This window comes from Hydra vulgaris, chromosome 14, assembly GCF_038396675.1.
Source record: "Hydra vulgaris chromosome 14, alternate assembly HydraT2T_AEP".
Lineage (NCBI taxonomy): Eukaryota > Metazoa > Cnidaria > Hydrozoa > Anthoathecata > Hydridae > Hydra > Hydra vulgaris.
In genome coordinates, this window is record NC_088933.1 from 30,515,003 (window position 1) to 30,538,746 (window position 23,744).

Below are 23,744 nucleotides of genomic sequence, written 5' to 3' on the forward strand. Positions count from 1 at the left end.
CATGATGGGAGTCCTTTATGCTTATATGGCAATCCAGTCTATTCACTTCGAGTACACCTGCTAGCACCATACAGAAGTATAAATGTAACGCCAGACCAACTTGCACCTAACAAAGCAATGAGTGCACAGTGTTAGTGTTGAGTGGGTATTTGGTGTAATGACAAATTATTTTAAATTCATAGATTTTAAACAGTCTCAAAAACTTGGCTCAAGCCCCATTGGAAAGGTATATATAGTTTGTTCATTGTTACAAAATACACACGCTTGCCTCTATGGGAACATTGTTTTAGATTATTTTGGTTTGGAAGCTCCCTCCCTACAAGAGTATTTTCAATAATCTAATTTCAAATCATATTGATACTTCTTAACTTATTAATAGTATTGCCTGTTATAAATCTTACAGATAGTTATTGATAGGTTTGTTTAACTTTCATGATTCTTTAAAATATACAAACATAGTAACAAAAAAGATTATTTATTCCAAAAAAAAAATGCAAACACAATAGTTTTGTTTAACAAAAATATAGAGTTTATTTAAAATAAAAACTAATTTCTTTTTTCTAATAACATTTTTAATATTTCTGTTTGATATGATTAAACATATTTTGAATATTATTTCGTTGTTGCTGGGCAAGAACTCTTGCTTCAGCTCTTTTTTCTCGCTCAATGCGCCTATTTTCCTTATCTGCTTCCATTTTTTTACGCAAAAATATCAATGTATCACTTGATGAACTGCGAGGAGATTTTGGAGACTTGTCTCCATTATTAAGGGCTTTTCGTTTCCTTATTTCCCCAAAACGTTCCATAGCAGTATTTTTTATATCTAAAGCTTTCATACGATCTTCATCTACTGCATTTTTTCTTTCTTTAGATTTTTTATCTTTCTGAGCATCTGTGTCATCACTGATTTCAATTAATTCTTCAACCAAAATATCATATTCAGTTATTTCTTCTCCGCCTTCATCAGAAAGTTTTTTTTTCCTTGTTCGCCTGAACTTCGATGCTTTTTCATATTAATCGATAATCGATCTCGTACTCCTCTGCTTGTGACACAGAAACCATTTTTTTTAATGAATCAGAAACCAGCTGCCACAGCTGCCCACGCTCTTTACTTCCAGGCTTTTGTATTAAAACACCTAAAGCTGCCACTTCTCTTATCATCATTATATCTTTTTCAATATTCCACTGCATACATGTTCTAAATAAAAACAATTAGTTAATGTTTATACTAATTCGAGTCAAATCCTGATCATAAACTGATTGATAAATTTTGATAAACATTGATATTTACATACTGTATTTGTATCAAATGTAGTTTATAAAATTGATATATTTATAATTGATTTATAATTTATATATATATATATATATATATATATATATATATATATATATATATATATATATATATATATATATATATATATATATATACATATAACTTCTGAAATTATATATCAATTATAAATATATAATTTATATAAACTATATTTGGTACAAATACAATATGTAAATATCAAGTTGCTATTTGATATTTATTCAAATATAATTATATATTGCATGCAATATATAATTATATATATTATAAAACATCATCACAATTTTATTACATCAATGTAAAAATATATTACCAAGTAAGTTAGTAATATCTTTCAAAAGTTGCGACATGCTTAAATTTCATAACATTTCTAATAAATTTAAAGGTCGAAAAATCTTTATGTTATGCTTGAATTTCATAACATTTCTAATAAATTTAAAGGTTGAAAAATCTTACACAAAAACAATTTACCTTTTTTGGTTTGAACTTGATAAAGAACATGCAGAATCTGAATTTGAACTCGATAAAGAAGATATAATTTCATTTTTAATTTGCCGTTTTGTAGAAGACGCGGAAATGGTTCTTATGAGGTTGAGAACACGACTTCAAAAAATCAAAACGTGAAAAATTATTCCGCACCAGTCTTACTTTGGGATTTCCCTAGCACTTTTAACTTTCTCGTCTTGTTTTCTAAATCAGCCTATTAAAATGATGCAACTCTGAGCACCCATAACCCTTTTTGCAAACTCAGACATAAAGAACTTTCTTCAGTGAAATATTTATACCATAATTTAAATTTGAGAAGTAAATCTAATAACATAAATTATCAAACTATTGCATTTAAAAATTAAAATCTTTAAATGTACATAGAATAATAGTATTAAAATTTTAGGTACTAACTTAATACCCTAAAATTTTTAATTTTACTGAAACTATTGCATCTAAAAATCTCAAAATGCTTCAGATACGAGTTAAAACTTTATTTTATTATTAAAACTATTTTATTAGAAAAAAAAAATGTATGTATAAAAAGTAAAAGCTTGAAAAAACCGTAATAACATTAAATAAAAGTAAAATTTTACTTTTTTAAACGTTTTAGAAGTTTTTGAACAGCAAAAACTCGTAAAATGTACATCATTTAGTTTAGAGCTGAATAACCTGTAATTGAGTTACAGGAATTATCTGAACATAAAATCAATGCTTACATATTTTTATAATGTAATATATTAATTATAATTAAATGGAATCAAAAATACATTTTACATTATATATCATAAATTACATATGCATATCTTTTATAAACAATTTTAGAAAAGGCCATCTCGATGACTAGATACAGGATTCTTGTCAACAGATGTATTCAAAGAGTAATTGCGATACATTCCACACTGCCCAAGATGCTCAGTGAATTTCTGATTTTTAGAATGAAACGCATATGGCATTGTATGAACAGTTGGTGGATGACTTCTATAACATTAATAAATCAATTACAATTTTGTTTTTACAAAAAAATTAACAACTAAAAATAAATTCTAAAGAGAGTCCATTTAGTAAAAGAAAAAAAAATCAAAATGGTTATAAAATGAACATTTGCAGGTTAAACAAACTAACCACTTAACAAGTTAATTAGTGTAGTCGCCTATTTTTAATGATGATTACTAGTGATGTAAATTTTCCAGTAAAACTTGATTCAAAATTTACCGGGAAAATTTTCCATAGAAACAGAAACCAGAAATTTTTTTTGTTTATTACCAGAAGACTTTTCCTTATTCCAAAAATATAAAAAACAACTTTTTTCACCGGGGGCCTAGGGAGAAATCACGTATTTTAGGCGAGTGCCCAGTAATTTTGCTGTTCAAGATAGGTAACTAAGAGCTATGTGGCAAACTCAAATTTCTAGTATGTTAATACTGGTATCAAATAAGGATGACTTGCAAAAGGCTAAGGTAATTGGAGCTAACCTAACCCTGTCCCAACCCCTAATTGCCCCCTTCCTAGAACTACGTCTCCTAAGAGCATAAAAATTTTTTATAAGTTCTCTCATGAATTATGAGAATTCAAAATTTACCCACAGATTTCAAATTTCATTAAAAAATCTATTTTCGTTTAAGATTTATGACAATAAATCTTAAACGAAAGTTTAAAACTCCTCTCATTTACCCCCTCTACCCCCTGATATAACTTTAAATGGCTGTAACATTTACCCACTGAAATAACTTTGAATGGCTGTAAAAAAATTTTGATAAAATTTGACACCATCAAAAGAATCATAGATTTCTATACCTCGTAGAGAACTGCTCTATACCTTTGGCATAAGAAGCTTAATGATTTTCCAAAACAGCATGGACTATTTTTCAAAATCTTTAAGTACCTCAATGTATTTGGCAGCAAGATCTCTAAGACTGGACTCTTGAAAATAGCTAAAAGCTATGTCTATTAAAGCAACTTATTGCAAGAATTGCCTTCTAAACGATGCTAGCCTTGGTAGGATACTCTGCAGATGTTTATCATAGACAGATATTGGTTGACAAACTGTAACCCACACTTTTTGTTTTCAAACAAATTTTTTTCAATCTATTTTAAAATTTTGTCTAACAGAATATGTAGACAAGGAATATTTACAATCTCGATTATTTTTTTTATTTTTGTCCCCCGTTAATGATGGAGGTTGAAAAATATTTGTGTACATTTTTGCATTTTTAAATTTTGCACTATCAGATATCCATTGGTCATATAATCTATTTTTTTTTATTATTATTATTTTTTTTTTGTTATTCACCTCCTCAAGGCCGAGAAGGCCACTACAGATGAGGAGGCTACTTAATAGTAGTTATAACCCTCTCTCGACTCTATAACTCCGAAACATGAACCTTAATGAACAAGGCCGTTGCACGGAGAAACAAGTTGAACGCGGTACTGCCAGGAACGTGGTGATCTGTACAAAGATTTTAAAGAATAATAATCAGCTCTTTGAAGATGTTACGAGATGAGGTCATGCAAAACGGATAAAAATGCTTTAATGTTGCAGTTTGATTTCCAACCATTTGAAGCAAAGCTTTTAAACCTTCAGATACTGTGTAATCTAAGGGGAAAATCAGCAAATTTTTGTTCAATGAAGGCAAAATAGCCAGTATAATAGTTTAATCTTTGAAATCTTTGAACGCATATCCGCCACACTTTCTCAATTTATTTGGGATTTTATTATTTTATAACTCTAAGATTCTAGAGTATCTTTAACAAATTCCTGCCCTTCATCTACAACTAAATTGATATCAACATAATTTGTTTATTGATGTCTGTGATGAAGCACCATTGCTTCAAGCTCTTCAACATCATTTCAATATACCATTGGAGTTTCTTTTTCTACCAACTATACATGCATAAAAAATCAAAATGATACAGATTGCATTCTAGTTATCTAAAAAAATTGTAGGTAATGGATTACTTACCTCTTTGTTTTCATTTAATCCTAATAACAATGAGAATTCATCACCACCAAATAATTTTCCAATCAGCTTGTTGTTCTAAGTCAGTTTAAATGTTATTTAAAAAAATGGCTTTAAACTCATAAGTAAATTATTAAAAAAAAAATTAAGCATCAAATCCTCACTTGGTAATTTAATTTTAGTTGACGGGATGTTAATCTTACAATTGCCTTCAAATTCTTTTGTCTTTCTAACTTCGTACAGGGATGTGGAATTCCTTGTGACACTTGAACATTTAACACTTTTTGTAATCACCTAATAAATTATCAATCTGGATAAATCAGTCTTTTTTCAGGTTTATTTAAAATATCTTATTTTTTATGATCTTAAAAAATGCAGTTCTAGGAAGGGGATAATTAGGGATCAGAATGGGGTTAGGTTAGCTCCAATTACTTAAACCTTTTGTGACTTACTAATCCTCATTTGATACCAGTATCAACATACTAGAAATTTGATTATGCATGGCTCTTAGTTATCTATCTTAAACAACAAAATTACTGGGCACTCGCCTAAAATACATGATTTCTTCCCAGGATCATAAAACCTGTCAGACAAGACCTTTGCTGAAAAACAAGTTAAGTGTTTTAGAAACCTAATGACTAGTTTTATTTTAATAAAATTTTTGTTAGTTAATTTTAAGTTTTTATTATCTCAATTAAATTTTCATTAATATATACTAAATTCAGTGTACTATGGATACTACAGTGTATTAATTATGTCAACAGTTTTATAGTCATTAGTTCTTATTCCCCACTCACCCTTGTAAACTTCTGTTGAACTTTTTGTAATCACCTAATAAAGTTGTCAAAAATTTGTTTTCCCCTACCTCTACAGACTAACAAGATTTTATCAGGCGTTTATGCTAAAAATAGAATTTTAGAAAGTAGTAAGTCTACTGTCAAATAAACTTTAAAACATTTCTTAACTTGGTATTAGGCTTAATATATTAGACTTGAATGAATAAAGATGGTCGAAAGTTGTAACAACTTTAGACCATCTTTATTTTGGGGCTTCTGTTTTGTACTCGCTAGATTTTGCTGCACAAAAAGTATCAGCTTCTAAATCGATTTCATTTTGGCCTTGTTTATTAGTTTGTGTTTGATCTTTTGCAACTCTTTATTCCATTGTTACATTTGTAGCCAATTTAAACAAAATGCAAATCTTCAATTATACGCAGATTTGGAACGTAACAAAGAAAATTTACTTTATCACAATACCTCATAACTTTTTGCACTACTTCTTTACAATGTAGTACTTTTACTTTTGTTCTCTTTCAAACTTTTTTATTTTGCAACGAGTTACTTTCAGAGAAAAAAATCCTTGAGCTTTATTGGCTGGAATATGTACACAATATCATCAAACTGACACTGATACCGCTTGACGTTAGATTCCAGCTATGCATAAGGCGCAAGACTGCATATTGAACATGCAAGATATGCAACCTAAACAGGCAACACAATGAGCAAACTGTCTGTTTAAAAACTATTTAAAAACGTTTATGAAAAAACACAGTCAAGCTGTTTTTGTAGTTTCCTTGCACCAACCATAATGAGAAAATATTTTTTATCTTCGCTAAAATAACTTGGCTTTTTTTATAAATGTAATCCTCTTTTTACGCACACATAAACTTATATCATACAAAAAATCCACAAACATTAAAATTAACAACCGCTGAAACACATTTGTTACAATAAAACTATTTGCGTTGATGGATTATGTTAAGTTTTATTTCAAGATGATTTAAAAATTTAATTCTTGTATGCTAATGTTTGATGTATTCAATTTGAGACGAGTCAAAGCAATTTTTACTTTGTAACTAAAAAGTTCTTCCAACATGAGGAAGAGCGAGGTTGGCTATCATGCGGGTTGCTTGTCACAACACTTTTATTAAAAAGATTATAAAAGATGCGAAACTTTTGAATCACTTGTTTAATGAACATTGGCAAAATCTGTCTATTTGATTTCAAGTTGATCAGACCATTACAATTTCATTTTAAGCTTTGATAAGTAAAATTTTTTATATTTTGTGTTTTTTTTCTACCGAGTTTAGTAAATAATAGATGTTTTTAATAATAATAATTCTAGTTAGTTCACCAATTCATGAATTTAAATCAACTAAAGCATGTGCATCTAAGTAAAATCAAGCTCCAAATATTATTAGTCATGAAGGGGTTGCTTGTCACATTTTGTTTGGGGATGGTTATCAAACTGTGACAAGCAACCCCATGAACCCTTTTAATTGAAAATGAAACATTTTACATAATGAATATGTTTTTTTTTCTACAGAAATGCCATGACAATTTTGTAGATAATTAAACAAAGGTAACATTCCTAAAGATACTATGCTTCGAGCTATTGAAGATGTCAAAATAAATGCCAAATCTATCAGAGGGGTAGCAAAAGACTATGCCATAAATTATCGAACTCTAGCAAGATATTGCAAGAAACTAACCCTAAGAAGTCTCAAATTATTAGTGCTGGGTATATTAAAAATCAACAGACATTGCCAGACATTATTAAAAAGAACTGGTCACATATCTTTTGCAAGCTTCTGAAATGTATTTTGGGTTGTCTCCTAAAGAAGTAAAAAAAACTGGCTTTTCAACTGGCAGAAAAAAATTATATTTCTGTTCCTTAATCTTGGATGGAATTTAAAGAAGCAGGAAAAGATTGGTTTATTGCATTTATAGAACGCAATCCACAGATCTTTATCAGGCAGCCTGAAGAAACCAGTTTAAGTAGAGCTAATAATGTCAATAAAATATGAAACTATTCTTTGACTACTATCTACAACAATGCTGCGGACATTACTTATTTTCTCCTAATGACATATGTAATATGGACAAAACAGCAGTTACCACAGTACAGAAACCTAATAAAGTTATTGCAAGATGGGATAAAAAGCAGATCAGGGCCATTACTTCTGCAGAATAAGGGACACTACTTACACTTGCTTGCACAGTAAATGCTACTGGCAATAGTATTCCTCCATTTTCCATTTTTCCTCGGGTTCTTTTCAAAGATCATTTTATTAGAGATGCTCCACCAGGAAGTACAGGAGATTCAAATGCAAGTGGCTGGATGAACAAAGCTGACTTTATGAAATATCTAAAACATTTTGTAATGAATATAAGGTGTAGTAAAGAGAAGCCCTGTCTTCTACTGCTTGACAACTACAAGACACACTTAAGCATTGAAGGTTTAAACTTTGCCAAAGACAATGAAGTGGTGATGCTGATATTTCCACCACACTGCACACACAAACTATAACCATTGGACAAATCAGTATATGGCCCACTTAAAACACACATAACCACTGCAGTTGACTCTTGGTTATTTATGCATCCTGGAAAAATATCAACCATATATGACATTCCAACAATTGTGAAGGTTGCGCTTCCCATGGCTGCTACTCCACGAAATATTTTAAGTCATTTTGCTTTAACAGTGATACTTCCTTTAAATCTAGACATTTTATCTGATAATGAATTTGCTTTTAGTTGTGCAACTGATTGTATGAATGTTTTGGAAACATCCTCTCTCGTTGAGAACTCTGAAGCAACCTTTCAACCTGTAGATATGCCATTGTAGGTCCATCCACTAACTCTGATCCTCAACTAAGCTCATCTAAAGGGAAAGTTTAAGACTGTGGGTTCATCAAGTTGAGGAACTTGATGAACCCACAGTAGATATTTTAGAAAAGGCAAATGACAACCAGCCCTCATATCGGGGTGGTTTTTACACTCTGGTGACCTTTTTAAAATTAGTGTTTCTTATAGCGCTCTCATGTGCACTTTTGTGAAATAAAATAATGTAATAAATATGCAGAAATGGACAACACACCTTTGTGTAAAATTGCACTCCCTTCGGATAAAAATTGAAAAAATGGCATTCCAAAAAGTAAAAAGTGTGACAACAAATCCCGTTCTCCCCTACTGTACTTGTTTACATTTACTTGAGTATTTTGGTTTCGAGGTCAACCATAAATTACATCAAGCTTTAGGGGGGAAGGGGTTGGTGGTTTTGTGATGACTCATACAGAACTTGTTGCTAAAGAGTTATGATGTTGTGACAAGAGGGGGGAGGGGGTCTATATTTGTGGGCTCTTCACAGGCAAGCAAAAAAAACACTAGTCCTTGCATTGGTAATACAAAAAAAAAACAGCTAATTTCCTATTTTTGACATAAATTACTTAAAGCCAGTTTATCTTGAACTTTTTTCCTTCCCTGTGTAAACAATTCTCATAGATTGTCAAACCTTCCATTTTCCCTTTTTTAACATAATTAATGGATGCCTCTAAACATTAAAAAATGTGCTAGATTAGTGATTCATAATTGGTATGCTACTATTTGAAACTGTACACTTCTATTTGCTACTTAGCAGGGTTGATTGCTAACAAGCAGGTTTTTATAAACTTAATTCTTTCTAGATAAATTAATTTTATTTTATCTAGAAACAGAAAAACTATATTTTACAGATAAAAATTTAAAACATGGCCTATTTCTCCTAATAGTAATTTAAATAGATTTATGATACAAGAGTGTCCATTATTTAAACTAATGAACAAAAATGGAACTCTGATGCTATCTTAATGGGGAACAACAGCAATCATAACTTATAAAGTAATACACACACACATTTCAAAAAAATGGAAAAATATGCATCAAAGGACTAGACCAAGCTGTCAATTGAACTGTCAACTCAGACCAAGCTGTCAAGCCCAAGTGAAATAAGAAAAAAATTAGGAATAGAGGAAGGATAATAAAATTAAAAAAGATATATTGAACAGATGTTCAGAACAAAATAAAGACACTATAGTAAAACATATAATAAAAGTAACAATAGAATATAAGCACCATGCATGCAATAGAAACAATAAACTCAGACTCTTAAGGAAAAATCATGAATCATTTGTAACGTCTAAAGAAACTTTACAAAAAAATACTCTATGCTTATAGCGGGAGTTGAACCATGAACTGACATTTTATCAGGTTGACACAAAAATCTTGCAATAAAGACTGATAAGATGTAGGCTACAGAAGTTGATAAAGATAGGAAGAATGCATTCCTGATGAGCTAGCCATTTTTTATCAGACTTTCCAAAACATAATTGGTGAACATATTGTGGCCAAGTCTAAATATCTTTTTCTAAACTATTTTTATCAAGGCAAAACATAATAGAAATTTAAAATAAAAAGTATTAAAAGTTACTTTAATATTTATTCACACAATAGATTTTACTATTATGAGTAGATATTATTTGCAGCTACAAAATTTTATATTTTTAAATTTCCATGTACAAAAATTGTTGATATGATACTAATCAGAGTTAAACATATAACTATAAAATATAGTCTAAAAATTGTAAAATATTTTTGAAAAGTTTTTAAATATTAATTATTTACAATAAAAACCTAAAACTGATTTACCCATATTCATTTGCACTGGTTATATACATTGGATTAGATTGTTTCGAAACATAACCTTTAAACACATCTAATATATAAAAATGACACTATTTTAATACCTTTGAAACTATAACTTGATAATCTTGAAAATAAAATTTGATATAAATAATAACTATTGCAGAAAAATAACTTCAAATATCTGATAATAAGAAAACAAATTTAATACCTGGGTTATTAAATTTATTAGGGAGACTCTCTGTTTGATAATAATCAGATGTTTTTGCACTATGACCAGGCAGTGTTGCATCATAATCATTATTTGCCTTATAAAAAAAAAAGTTAAAAAAAATAAATAACAAAGAATTAAGAAAGAAATTGATCACTTTAAAACTTCTGCCATACTTACCAGTTCATTTACTTTTGCAGCCATGGTTATCTTTTTAAATTTAATTTCCAATATATTTATTAGTCACTTTATTATCTACATGTTATAACAAGATTGTTCATTATCCATTTATTTTAACAATATAATTCAAAATTGACAGTAATAGGCTAGATGTCACTCAAAACTATTTATTACCCAATCAATCATTTATTTTAATTTATAGTATATATTAAAAACAAAAAAACAGGCACAAACATTATTAAACTGACAAGAACATAAAAAAATACAATTAATCACAATAATTTTAATAAAATATATGAAATAAATATACTAATCTAAGACTTAATGATAATAACGAATAATGATAATAAAATCAATTATAGTAATAAATAGTTAGCAGTAATAATAAAAAAATATAATAACAGCAATAACTGTAATAACAACAATAATTAAGGTTATTTAATTAAGGAAAATAATAAAACTATTGTGTTTAACTTTATTTGCCTTATAAAAAAAAAAGTTAAAAAAAATAAATAACAAAGAATTAAGAAAGAAATTGATCACTTTAAAACTTCTGCCATACTTACCAGTTCATTTACTTTTGCAGCCATGGTTATCTTTTTAAATTTAATTTCCAATATATTTATTAGTCACTTTATTATCTACATGTTATAACAAGATTGTTCATTATCCATTTATTTTAACAATATAATTCAAAATTGACAGTAATAGGCTAGATGTCACTCAAAACTATTTATTACCCAATCAATCATTTATTTTAATTTATAGTATATATTAAAAACAAAAAAACAGGCACAAACATTATTAAACTGACAAGAACATAAAAAAATACAATTAATCACAATAATTTTAATAAAATATATGAAATAAATATACTAATCTAAGACTTAATGATAATAACGAATAATGATAATAAAATCAATTATAGTAATAAATAGTTAGCAGTAATAATAAAAAATATAATAACAGCAATAACTGTAATAACAACAATAATTAAGGTTATTTAATTAAGGAAAATAATAAAACTATTGTGTTTAACTTTAGAGAAATATAAAAGGAAAAAGAGCAGTGGACTAATAATAAGTATACATATTTTTCTAAACCAAGAAAAAAAATAGTAACAAATTAAAAACTATACATAAAATGAGAATAATAACACAACAGAAACACAGATAATTCTTGGAAACAGTGCCCTACTTAAATGGTTGTTTTAAAATTATCACAAAATTGCTGCTTGAAATAAACTTAAACTTGTATTTATTACTGAAGCTTATCAAACAGTACCAAATTAATTGATTGGGTAAAATTTAGACATATATATCAAGTCAAAACAAAACTTGATTTGATATAATATATATATATATATATATATATATATATATATATATATATATATATATATATATATTATATCAAAATATTATATCAACAGTAAACTTTTTGAGTGTGGTGTGTTTCTTAAATTAAATAAGGCATTTGATTCTGTTGATCACTCAATCCTTCTAAATTAACTAGAACACTATGGTGTTAAAAGTATTGCTCACCAATGGTTTTTATCATATTTTTTTAATAGGTCACAGTTTGTCGCCATCAATAACGCTAAATCTTTGCCAATATTTTTCTCCACAGGTGTACCACAAGGATCTGTATTAGGTCCGCTGCTTTTCCTTATTTTTATAAATGATCTAAATATGTCTTTAAAATTTTCAACCGCTTATCATTTTGCTGATGACACAAACTTACTCCTTACGAAAAAATCATTAAAAAAAATCAACAAACATATAAATCATGATTTATCCAATCTTCTTCAATGGCTGCAATCCAACAAATTAAGTCTTAATACTAGCAAAACTGAGCTTATCATTTTCAAATCAACTCAATCTAAAATCACTAAACACCTAAACTTCAGACTAAGTGGCAAAAAAATCTTTCCTGTAACTTCTTTAAAATATCTTGGAATCAAAATTGACTCGAATCTATTCTTTTCCTCTCACCTTAAAGACTTAGCACTGAAACTGTCTAGATCTAATGGGATGCTATCCAAAATTCGACATTATGTAAACCATGAAACTCTGCTCAACACATACCATGCTATTTTTGGATCACATTTACAATATGCTTGTCAGGTTTGGGGACAAAGCCAGACAAAAGCTTTTTTAAGAATATTTAATCTGCAAAACAAGGCATTAAAAATAATATACTTTCAACAATATCGCTCTAAATCTAATATCCTATACTTTCTATCCAAAATTCTGAAATTGTGTGATCTTGTTTATTTATTAAATTGTATATTTGTCTGGAATAGCAAGCAAGTAAACCTCCCTCCCTCATTTTGTAATTTCTTTACCACTATAAAATGTTCTCGCTACTATCTTCGATCTTGTAGTAACCTTAAATTATCTATCCAAAATCATTCTTCGGTTAAGTAGGGTCATAAATCAATCACAAACCAATGCGTAAAATCTTGGAATAAATTACCTCTTTACCTTAAATCCCTAAACTCTATTACAAAATTTAAAACCCGTCTTCGTGCTTTTTTTATAGAGAGATACTGTTTGTAAAATGTTGGAATTATTGTGGTTCATTATAGTTATTGCTTTTGTATTGTTATATGTGATATAAATATTATTATAACATTATTCTATATGTGTGTATGTATATGTGTATATGTGCGCGTGTATATGTGTGTGTACATATGTATGTAGGTATGTGTCTATTTGTATATATATATATATATATATATATATATAAGTGCGTGTGTATGTGTGTATATGTATGTATGTATATATGTGTGTATGTGTATGTATTTATGTATGTGTATATGGGTATGTATGTTGTATGTATATGTATATATGTACATGTGTATGTGTGTGTATATGTGTATGTGTGTGTGTATATGTATGTATGTATATGTGTATATATGTATATGTGTATATGTATGCATATGTATGTGTGTATGTGTATGTGTGTGTACGTATGTATATATAAGTATATATGTATATATATATATATATATATATATATATATATATATATATACACATGTATGTATGTATGTATATATACATATGTATGTATGTATACATATATATGTATATATACATACATACATATACACATATATATTTATATGTGTATATGTGTGTGTGTTTTTTTTGTGTGTATGTGTGTGTATGTATATATATATATATATACATATATATATATATATATATATATATATATATATATATATATATATATATATATATATATATGTATATGCATATGTGTGTATGCATGTATGTGTGTATGTATGTGTGTATATGTATATGTTTGTGTGTGTGCATGTATATATATGTATGTGTGCAAGTGTATATGAGTGTGTATGCATACATATATATATATATATATATATATATATATATATATATATATATATATATATATATATATATATATATGTATGTGTGTATGCATATATATATATGCATGTGTATATATATGTATGTGTGTGTGTATGTGTATATATATATGTATGTGTGTATGCATATATATATATATATTTATATATATATATATGTATATATGTATGTGTGTATATATGTATGTATGTGTACATATGTATGTGTGTGTATATATATGTATATATTTGTGTGTGTGTATGTGTATGTGTATGTATATATATATATATATACGTATATATATATATATATATATATATATATATATATATATATATATATAAATGTGTGAGTGTATGTGTGTATGTATTTATATATGTATGTATGTGTTCATGCGTGCGTATACATATAAATATATATTTATATATGTTATACATTTTTTGTAACAATAACTTTTATTATTATTATTACTATTATAATTGTTAAATTTTGATAAATACTAGTGTTGTTCCTTATTATTATTGTTTTATATCATTATATAAATTTATTCCTAATAATTACTACTGTCATTCATATTTTATTATTATTAATATCAATTTAATTTGTATTTACTTTATATTATTATATCTATTACTATTAATGTTATTTTTATATTATATATATATATATATATATATATATATATATATATATATATATATATATATATATATATATATAAATATATATAAATATATATATATATATATATATATATATATATATATATATATATATATATATATATATATATATATATATATTTTATTTCCTGATATAGTAATAAATAATATTATATAAGGAAATAATCCTGACATAATGATAAATAACATTATGTATTATATAAATAAAATAACAAAATAATCCTGATATAATAATAAATAATATTATTAGATATTAATGAATAACACTATTATTTATAAATATATCAGGAAATCAAATTTATTCGATATTACCGGTTGCTATAAAACTACGGTTGCTACACAACCTACAAAACGCGTTTTTTAGGCGGTTTTTACTTGTACGCGCATACGTATATATATATTTTTAATTTGTGCACTAAGTGCACAAATTAAATATATATATACGTATAATTTAAAAATATATATACGTACAATTTAAAAATGTAATACAGTAAGTCTTACTGTATTAAATTTTTAAATTGTGCAACGTTATTACTTCGTTATTAATTCGTCGTTAATAATTTTTTTAACTACTTCACCTTAAAATCCAGTATAATTTAGTTTAGTAATCTTTAAATATAAATTAGTTTATAAATCCTATTTAAAGGAAAATTTGAAATACTTTTCTTTTAATAGAAAAAAAACCTATCCAAACCTTTTCAAACCAAAATTATTATATATCTATTTAAGTTTTTTTATTTTAATTTTATTTTTAATAAATATCACAGAGCACCGCGGATGAACGTTTGAAAAGAAGTTTACGCCTCCTTCCTGACCGCTATAAAAATAGCTTATAAAACTGACTTTGAACGACGGAACTTGTAGTACTTAGAGCTCTGGCTTCAGAACTGGAGGTCCTTGATTTAAAGTCCTTGGTTCTTGGTTCACAACTCTCACAATATATGCATTAAGGCAAAAATGAAGGCGTGAAAAAAAAAGATTAATATAAGTTATTAGCTGGCCCGTTGGAATAAAAATTATATTGGGGAGGGGTAGTGCTGGGGACTTTTTTTTTTGTCTTTAGTCATTATAAAATAGCAGTAGGTGACAAGTTTTTTTCAAAGCAACTTACGCAGAAAATACGGATTTTTTCTTTTATATCTTCATTTGTAATCGTTTGCTTTTATCTAAAAACTAACTTCAAAATTTTTCGTTTGAAAAATTATTGAGTGAGGGAATGCCCCTGCTGACCCCCTGGTTGCTACGGGCCTGATTAGAGCATTTAGACAGATTCAGTAAAAGGATGAGATTTTGCTGAATGTCTAGTAAAGTGATAATAAGTTTTGGTTGATGGAACTTTTTTTTGAAGATAATAGCTTGTTTAAGCTGTGATTTATAGTAAAGATAAGAAGGCTGTTTGCCTTTGAGGATGACTTTGATAAAGCCGTTAGTTTGAAACGGTTTGATAATCTCAAAGAATTTTTCAGATACACCATATGAGGCAAGCGAATGAAGAGCAATAGCCCTAGCCTCGCCGTCTCCACCTAATGCACAATAAAAATTAGTTAGCAACCAAGCCATAGAGCAAAAAGATCGAAAGTTGTATTAATTTTCTGACAGTTATTTGAAAATGGGACATTAGAAACTTGTTGACTCAAAGATCTTGCTAATAACAGGGATAAAACTGATCGGATAAGTTGGAGGAGTCAGAATCTTCTCCAGAACTTTTAAGAATTGGAGCTACAGATACCATTTTCCAGCAGGCAAGAAAATGAAATTCAGTCAAGCACTTATTAAATAGTTTATAGAGAATCGAAGAGAGTTCTTGAGAACATTTTTGTAAGACTATGACAGGTATGTTGTCTGGGCCACAAGCTGTAGAAGAGTTTAATTGAGGAGTGATTTTAGCAACGGAAGCTGGAGTGATTTGAATGTCTAACATTTAGAGGCAAGATTCAACTGGTAAATATAACAGAGGTTCAACTGGTGGAAGATTAATTTGAAAACCAGAATACTTCGAAAAATATATAGAGACAGTTAGATGTTGGGAATGGTTTTTTATGTTTAATATTTTTGGTTACTTTAGGCATAATTTAAGTTTAAAGAGAACCTAACTCATTCATAGATAGAGCACAGCACCCAAAGCAACCAGCTACGCAGTTGTCTCAGTTCTGCTAAAAAACCCAAATTCGTAACTTGGGCTTCTTATGTATATCGCTAAAAGCATTTACAGGGACACCATCCAAGTGTAACAAAACTTTAATATTTTGCAGCTTTTGATGGAATCAGTCTTTCTAAGAGCTACCACAGATTTTGGAAAATCTTATTACCAGCCGGTCTTTGAATCATTAAACTGAGTTTTAGAGCTGTACTCTCATAAAAAGATAAAAGAAAAAGTTGTGTAGCACTATCAAGAAGGCGCATGCACAAATCTATGAGATTCAGCATTCCTCATTTTAGACAAGAAGCAATGTAACACTGTAACAAAATGTATGGTTTCATCTTCGCTAGCCTAATAGAGGAAGAAGAAGTTCATGTCTGGACAGCAAAATTATTCTGCTTACCCCAAAAATCTTTGCCTAGATGGGCCTATTACAGGGCAGTTGATGATTGCAGTTAACATCTGTCCAAGATGATAATCTCGATAAAAATAGAGTTTGTATTTCCTAGCTTTTGCTTAAAAAAAGCAAACCCTACATGGCAGCAGGGCATAGGGAAAGTTATATGATACCAGAAGCTGGGTGATCTTGATGATCCTGAACCTAACCTGACGTGCATTAGTTTGCATTTGTATATATACTTCGTTAATGAACAAATATTTTTACAATGTACTTGTAAAAAATAAAGTATATTCTTTAAATTCTGACAGTAGCAATCAGAACACATTACATCTTATCACTTTGCTCCTTAGGCAAATAGTTTACTTTATTTACACGTTTAAATTCATAAAATATATAAGTATAAAGTGAGTTTTTACATTTTTAAGAGTTAAACATACACGTACATATTAGTAAATACATTACAAAATGAATAAATACGTAGCGAAACGAGTTAAAAATACAAAAAAATGTTTTTATTGGTTAGCTTTAACAAATGTTGTTTCGGAGTTTTTTTAAATGCTTTAATTGTGGTTATAAATTTTATGTCATTATTCAAGATTAAGCTCCACAGACGTGGACTTCGGGGTCCAAGTATGTGCAGTTGAGTAGTCCTATATATGTAATTGTGTAGTTAAACACACGTTAAAGACAAGTTGTTGAGTAATCCGATTTTTTAAATGTTCCTGACGGAAATGTAAATTTGTTAGCGGAATGTCTTGTTAAGTATCTGTGATTAATTAGGGAGAAATGCGGCTGAAAGTATGATGGAAGCATTTTATTGTGAACTTTAGTACTAAACATAAGCTTATTAGTTAAACATGAAGTTTAATATTAAACATAACAATAAGTTTTGGTAATATTTAGTTCGTAAACATTTAAAGCATTAATTTTGTTTTAGCAAAGGCTCGGCATATGTATATCTATTTGCATTAAAAATTAATGCAAATAGATATGTAACGAGTGTCTTATTTTAAACATTATCCCTAAAATTAAAGAAATTTTATTTTCTATTAATATAACATGATTTTTCCAATTTAAATGTTCATCAAACAATGTTGCTTAAAATTTTCATTGAATGGAGTTTTTTCATTTTAATATTGTTTATAAATAAATCTGGAAGTTGAGATTTACAAGTTTAGTGTCAACAGTAGAAAATCGAACTTTAAATTGTTACCAGAAAGGTTTATTCTTTTTGCGGAGGATAGTATCTTCCGCAAATGAACAAAAATTAGGAACTTGGAGGATAAATGGATATCATTTATATATATGAGAAAGAGCGGAGGATCATTTCAATTTCTAAATATGTAATAGTTTACTCATACATCACACATTCACACTCTGTAAAAATTATATGAAACATGTCCAAAAGGTTTGTTGTTGCCCTTTTGAGGGGACAACATAAAAAGTTTAAATCTTCTACTGACGTCCAAGCCGGAAATTTCACTTTGAATTTGATGAATAAAATTACTGCTTTCTAAAATATCTTACGTATGTATATATGCCTCTTTCGAGCATTCCTATGAGCAATATTTCACTAAAACCTTGAAAAAAATATACGTTTCCTGAACATTTATTTTCTAAAAGTTTTTTAATAATTCCTACAAAATAAATTACAAAAGAAACACGAGGTACATAAAAAATTTCACTCGGAGACAAAATGATGTACAACATTTTCCAAAACTTTTCAACAAATTACTTCTTTCTTTCAAATATTCTTCTTTTGGTATTTTAATGACTTCTTGATGTCTTTGTGGTTATTGAGCAAGACTTGACTTTTTGTACTTCTTTACATGTGCTCGCAACTGTAGTCAAATACACACTTGAGCAAATTATGACCATAATCAGAGTAGCTTGGTTGTCTTTTGTATCTTTCCCAGTGCACTTTGAAATTAGCATGTAAAGTCTCTGTTGTCTGTTTACTGAAAACTTCAAGACTTTTTCCATGAATGCTGATGAAATGTGGCACATGGAAAAAGACTGTGCGCACTTAGGGAGTTACTGAAATTTGCAGTTTCATGAATGACTCTTTGAACTAATCAATTTTTTCTTTGTAGCTGGGATAAAGGAAGTTTCCAAGGCAAGTAGATCCTACCTCGTAAAATCTTCAAAATGTTTCTATGAAACTCAGAGCCTGGAATGCATAATGAGCTTCAGCAAGGCTCTGGAGTTTGTCTATGTTTATCAGCAACTTGTGGCAGTCATTTCCGGCAAAATGTGAAGAGAGGCCAGCTACTCACTTGCACCTGACTAAATTTGACAAAGGCTCTTGAATAAATGGTCCAAGAAGCTAGTGCAATTCCATTCGAGGAATTAGTTCCAAAATCAGTTGATCACCTTGCAAATCAAGAAGGGGGAAGGGGTGTACTGAGTTTTTGCAATTCTTTCCTGTCTTGTACTGTACTGTTGGTCAGATCAACTAATGCATGCTCAGTGCACTGATTTTTTCTAAATTCAAATTGTTTATGATATAAAATATTATTTTTTTCAAGCTTTATAAAAATGATAATAATATAAAAAATTGTATACTCTATTGTACACTACATGCTCAAGAAGTTTTGGAAAACAGGAAAGTATTGAGATAAGCCTGTAGTTAGTTTCTATTGAATCATCACTGTTTTTATAAATTGGAATTATTTTCGCAAATTTTAATTGATCAAGAAAAATTAAATATAATGAAAATTGGTGATTCTATCATGTCATAAACTACTTTCACAACAATTGCTCTTACATAATTAAGACCTGCGATTTTATTCGTTTACTGCGTGTTAAAAGCTAAACGAAACCCATCAATAGAAAGTTTTGAATATTCCTATTATAAAATACGAAGTAGTTAAAAAAAGAAGTCACTTCCTGAAAGCAGTACTTTAAAACACTAATGGTAATACTTTGAAAATGCGTTAGAAAAGACACTACATCTAATAGAATGATGGATATTAAGTTGAGCGTAGTTTTTATAGTTTTTGTCACTAGTTGGTTATTGAGCTCACATTGCAACAAAGATTTAAGCAGAGGACAAACACCGGTAACTAACGGGTGAGTGAACACCGCGCCAGAAGCTCAGACAGAACACAAACAAATATATAGTAACTTATGGATGAACCAACACAGTAATTAAGACACGTCCAACTATATAAAAGACAAAAAATATATGTATAAACATATATATTACTATAGGTATGACAGGTATAAAGTAGTATTGATGACAGAAAATAAACTTCACCTAGCCTTTGCTTAAAAAGTAAATCCTACAAGGCAGCAGGACATGAGGCAGAATGTATTGGATTACTTGTTACTAGATTTTGGGTGATCATAATAACCATACACCTAATATGAACTGACAAAAAGAATTTAATCATCTTTGAAATTTTAAGAATTAACATTTTTAAATTAAAAATTTAGCTGAATAAATAAAATTTAGACATTTTTCATTCATTCTTTTTTTGTTTAGTTTGAATTCATTTCTTTTTTTTTAGAAAAAATATTTTTTAATGTTGCTATATGTTGGGGCATTTGGGCAACAGATCCTGTAAGCCATAAATAAAGACAGCGCTGTGAAAATCATTTGCATGCATAAATTGGCAGACCTGAACTTTGCGTTAGTTTTAGATAGTTAAGGTTTTTTTTAAACAATTTGAATGTAGTTGTGAAAGTACGGCCAAAATATTAAAAAATATTTAAAAAACTTTGTTTGAAATCTTTCAGTTTTTGTGCTTTTAAATTTCAGTTTTCGTTTTTACGATCCTAAAAGGCCACAACCTTGAAGATAATTTTAGATTAATCACATTTGCTTTTTTTTTTTTTTTTTCTGAGCTGAAAATATTTAACAAATTATCTTAGTTATTGACGAATTGATGATAGATGATGATTGATGATAGATGACGATAGATGACGATAGATGACGATAGATGACGATAGATAAGGTTTATTTTTTTTCTGTCTTAATATATATAGTTCAGTATAAAATTTGTTTAATGGAAAAATCTTAATAATATATACATGATTGAACTGCAAATTATTTGGCCAATTTTTTATATTAATGATAAATTAGTAATAGATTAGTGATAGATTAGTAGATTTTATAAGCTAATAAAGATTATAGATCTATCATTATCATTCTGGATATCAAATATATTATTATTCTGGATAAATATAAACAAATATAATACAAGTTCAGTGTAGATACTAATATGATACAAGTTCAGTGTAGATACTAACAGTGGTGAGTAAAAAACTAATTGCAATAGGTTCAGAAATCATAACTTAAAGATTTAGATCTTCGAAAAAGCATTTGCAATTTTTTGTAAGAATATAGTATATGCAATATAGTGTAAAAAACTGCCTTATGCATTAATTTAAAAACCTTCCCTTAAACCCCCTCACCAATTTTGTTTAAATATTTTAGGTAAAAACATAAAAAGTTTTAGTAATGTATATAATTTATATATGGAAGTAATTAGGGTAAAGTTCGGAAAGCAATTCAGAAGGTAATTTTTAAAAATATTTTTTTAGCTAAATGATAGGTTTAATGGGAACTCAATGTAAAAAATCATACCAAATTATTAATATTCTATTGCTATTACTAAGTAAAATATAAAACTGTTTTGAAAAATCTATCTTATGAGAATCACAGCATAGTCAAGTTTCACCATCTGTTTTATAGTTCGTTACAACTGCGAAGTTTTGTTACAAAGTTGTGATATTTTGTAAAAGTATAAGTACTTTAATGTAAAAATTTTGATAGAAAAATTATAAATTTATTATTATTAATTGATTTTTTTATACGATATCATTTTTATTATCCAAAGCGCTTTTTGATATTTGTTTTGATTTTAACAAACGCGCGCATGCCTCTCTTTCAAAATCAACTAATTTAAAGTATCATAACTAATTAGCTAAATTTGATTCAAATTTTTTACCGGTAAATTTTTGTAATTTACCGGTAATTTAGGGTTTTTGATATGTAAAGATTGCTAAAACTCGATAGCTGACGTTTTTTCTAGTTGAAGAAAATTATTTTTTTAAATTTCGATTTAAAGATCTACGATACCTTTAAATGGATAAAAATTCAGCTTGGAATTAATATCATCGTACAGAAACGAGAGATTTGAATATTACTGTTCATGGAAATGACGAATGTATAAATATTTAATGTATAAATATTCGAACGTAAGACGTTATGACGAGTGATAAATATTATTGTATTATATTAAGTGAATTTATAAATATTTTTTTTAAGGAAATGACGGTAATCTTGAATTGAGTCGGATTTGTGAATCTGCACCTGCTGAGGTATGCGCAGAATTGAAAAGAAGTTAAAAGAGTTTAATGGAGCTTTGTCAAATATTGTGTGCAAAACTCCAGACGAAGCTGCCGTTAATAAAAGAACTTAATAAAAACTTACTTAATAAAAACCATCAGTTATATCGTACCAAAAACAAAAATAAGTTATATCGTACTTAATAAAAACCATCAGTATATCGTACATGGCTTACAATTGGCAACAATAAAAGTGCTTTATAATTAGTATAACAGATGTACAGGATGTAATGATAATTTAATACTTAATGTTGATTCTAATTCTGAATATTTGGAAATTGAACTTGAAAACTTTGAAGTAGATGAAGCAACCGAGACTACCCTACTACATCTTGTTTTACAAAACGCAGAAGTAAATTCTTCTGAAAACCTTAATAACAAGTTTGAAATAAATAGAAATGAAAACTATTATCTAACTTAGATTTATTTAACTTAGATCTATTATTTAACGTAGATCTATTATTTAACTTAGATCTAACTTAAAGTTTTGTGGCAGTATATATATGTTACTTACGTTTGCTCTTAGATTCTAAGAGCAAACGTAAGTAACATATATAAACTGCCACAAAACTTTAATAAATATTCTGAATACAGCATTGCATATTGAGGACTAAATGTTTGGAATATTTATCAAAAAGAATTCAAATGTATGGCAAAGTCATTAGGTTCATTTAAGTTTCTAATCAAACAAGAGATTTTTAAAATTTGAGATTCATTTGTGTTTTTGCAACTCTGAAGTTACTTGATTTAATTTTTTCAGTTTTTGTGTCTTTACCTGACTTACTGATCAGCGCAGCATTTTTATGCCCATGAGGATATTTAAATGAATATCTATATTCTATTGAAGATATATATTGGGGCTCTATGAAACTATTGCGATGACGTATTGTCATCTTTATCTTCTTTGAGCCCCTGTCTTTATAATTCTTTATTTTATAAAGATCATTGCGAAAAAAAAAAATTATAATTTATATACAAACTACTACTTACTGTTGTCTACGGATATATTTTTTTCTTTTTCGTATATATATATATATATATATATATATATATATATATATATATATATATATATATATATATATATATATATATATATTTTTTATTTATTTTTTTTTTTCCAGTTAAGCGTTGTACCTTCTACGTTTTTAGGGGTTTTGAAAGTA

At 28.0% G+C, this 23,744-nt stretch overlaps 1 protein-coding gene and 1 long non-coding RNA gene across 2 annotated transcripts; both read right to left on the bottom strand.

Annotated features, from left to right (window-relative positions):
• Positions 1 to 459: 459 nt before the first annotated feature.
• Positions 460 to 2,264, bottom strand: LOC136090475 (uncharacterized). The gene is made up of 2 exons (XR_010643443.1): positions 1,790 to 2,264; positions 460 to 1,198 (listed from the first exon to the last, which is right to left on the bottom strand). It is a non-coding gene; the product is annotated as an uncharacterized LOC136090475 (long non-coding RNA).
• A 260-nt stretch (positions 2,265 to 2,524) lies between these two features.
• On the bottom strand, positions 2,525 to 10,742 carry LOC105845937 (piercer of microtubule wall 1 protein). Its single transcript, XM_065817170.1, has 4 exons — positions 10,618 to 10,742; positions 10,438 to 10,534; positions 10,233 to 10,299; positions 2,525 to 2,785 (listed from the first exon to the last, which is right to left on the bottom strand). Exons 1-4 carry the CDS (start codon positions 10,639 to 10,641, stop codon positions 2,626 to 2,628), a joined length of 348 nt encoding a protein of 115 aa, XP_065673242.1. The 5' UTR covers positions 10,642 to 10,742; the 3' UTR covers positions 2,525 to 2,625.
• Positions 10,743 to 23,744: the final 13,002 nt, after the last annotated feature.

Excerpts from the sequence above, each read along its gene's own strand:
- LOC105845937 (XM_065817170.1), bottom strand. The coding sequence starts at position 10,641 with ATGGCTGCAAAAGTAAATGAACTG. Across the intron at positions 10,535-10,617 it reads CTGCAAAAGTAAATGAACTG|GCAAATAATGATTATGATGC; the intron begins GTAAGTATGGCA and ends TTTTTTTATAAG. Across the intron at positions 10,300-10,437 it reads TAATAAATTTAATAACCCAG|ATGTGTTTAAAGGTTATGTT; the intron begins GTATTAAATTTG and ends TTTATATATTAG.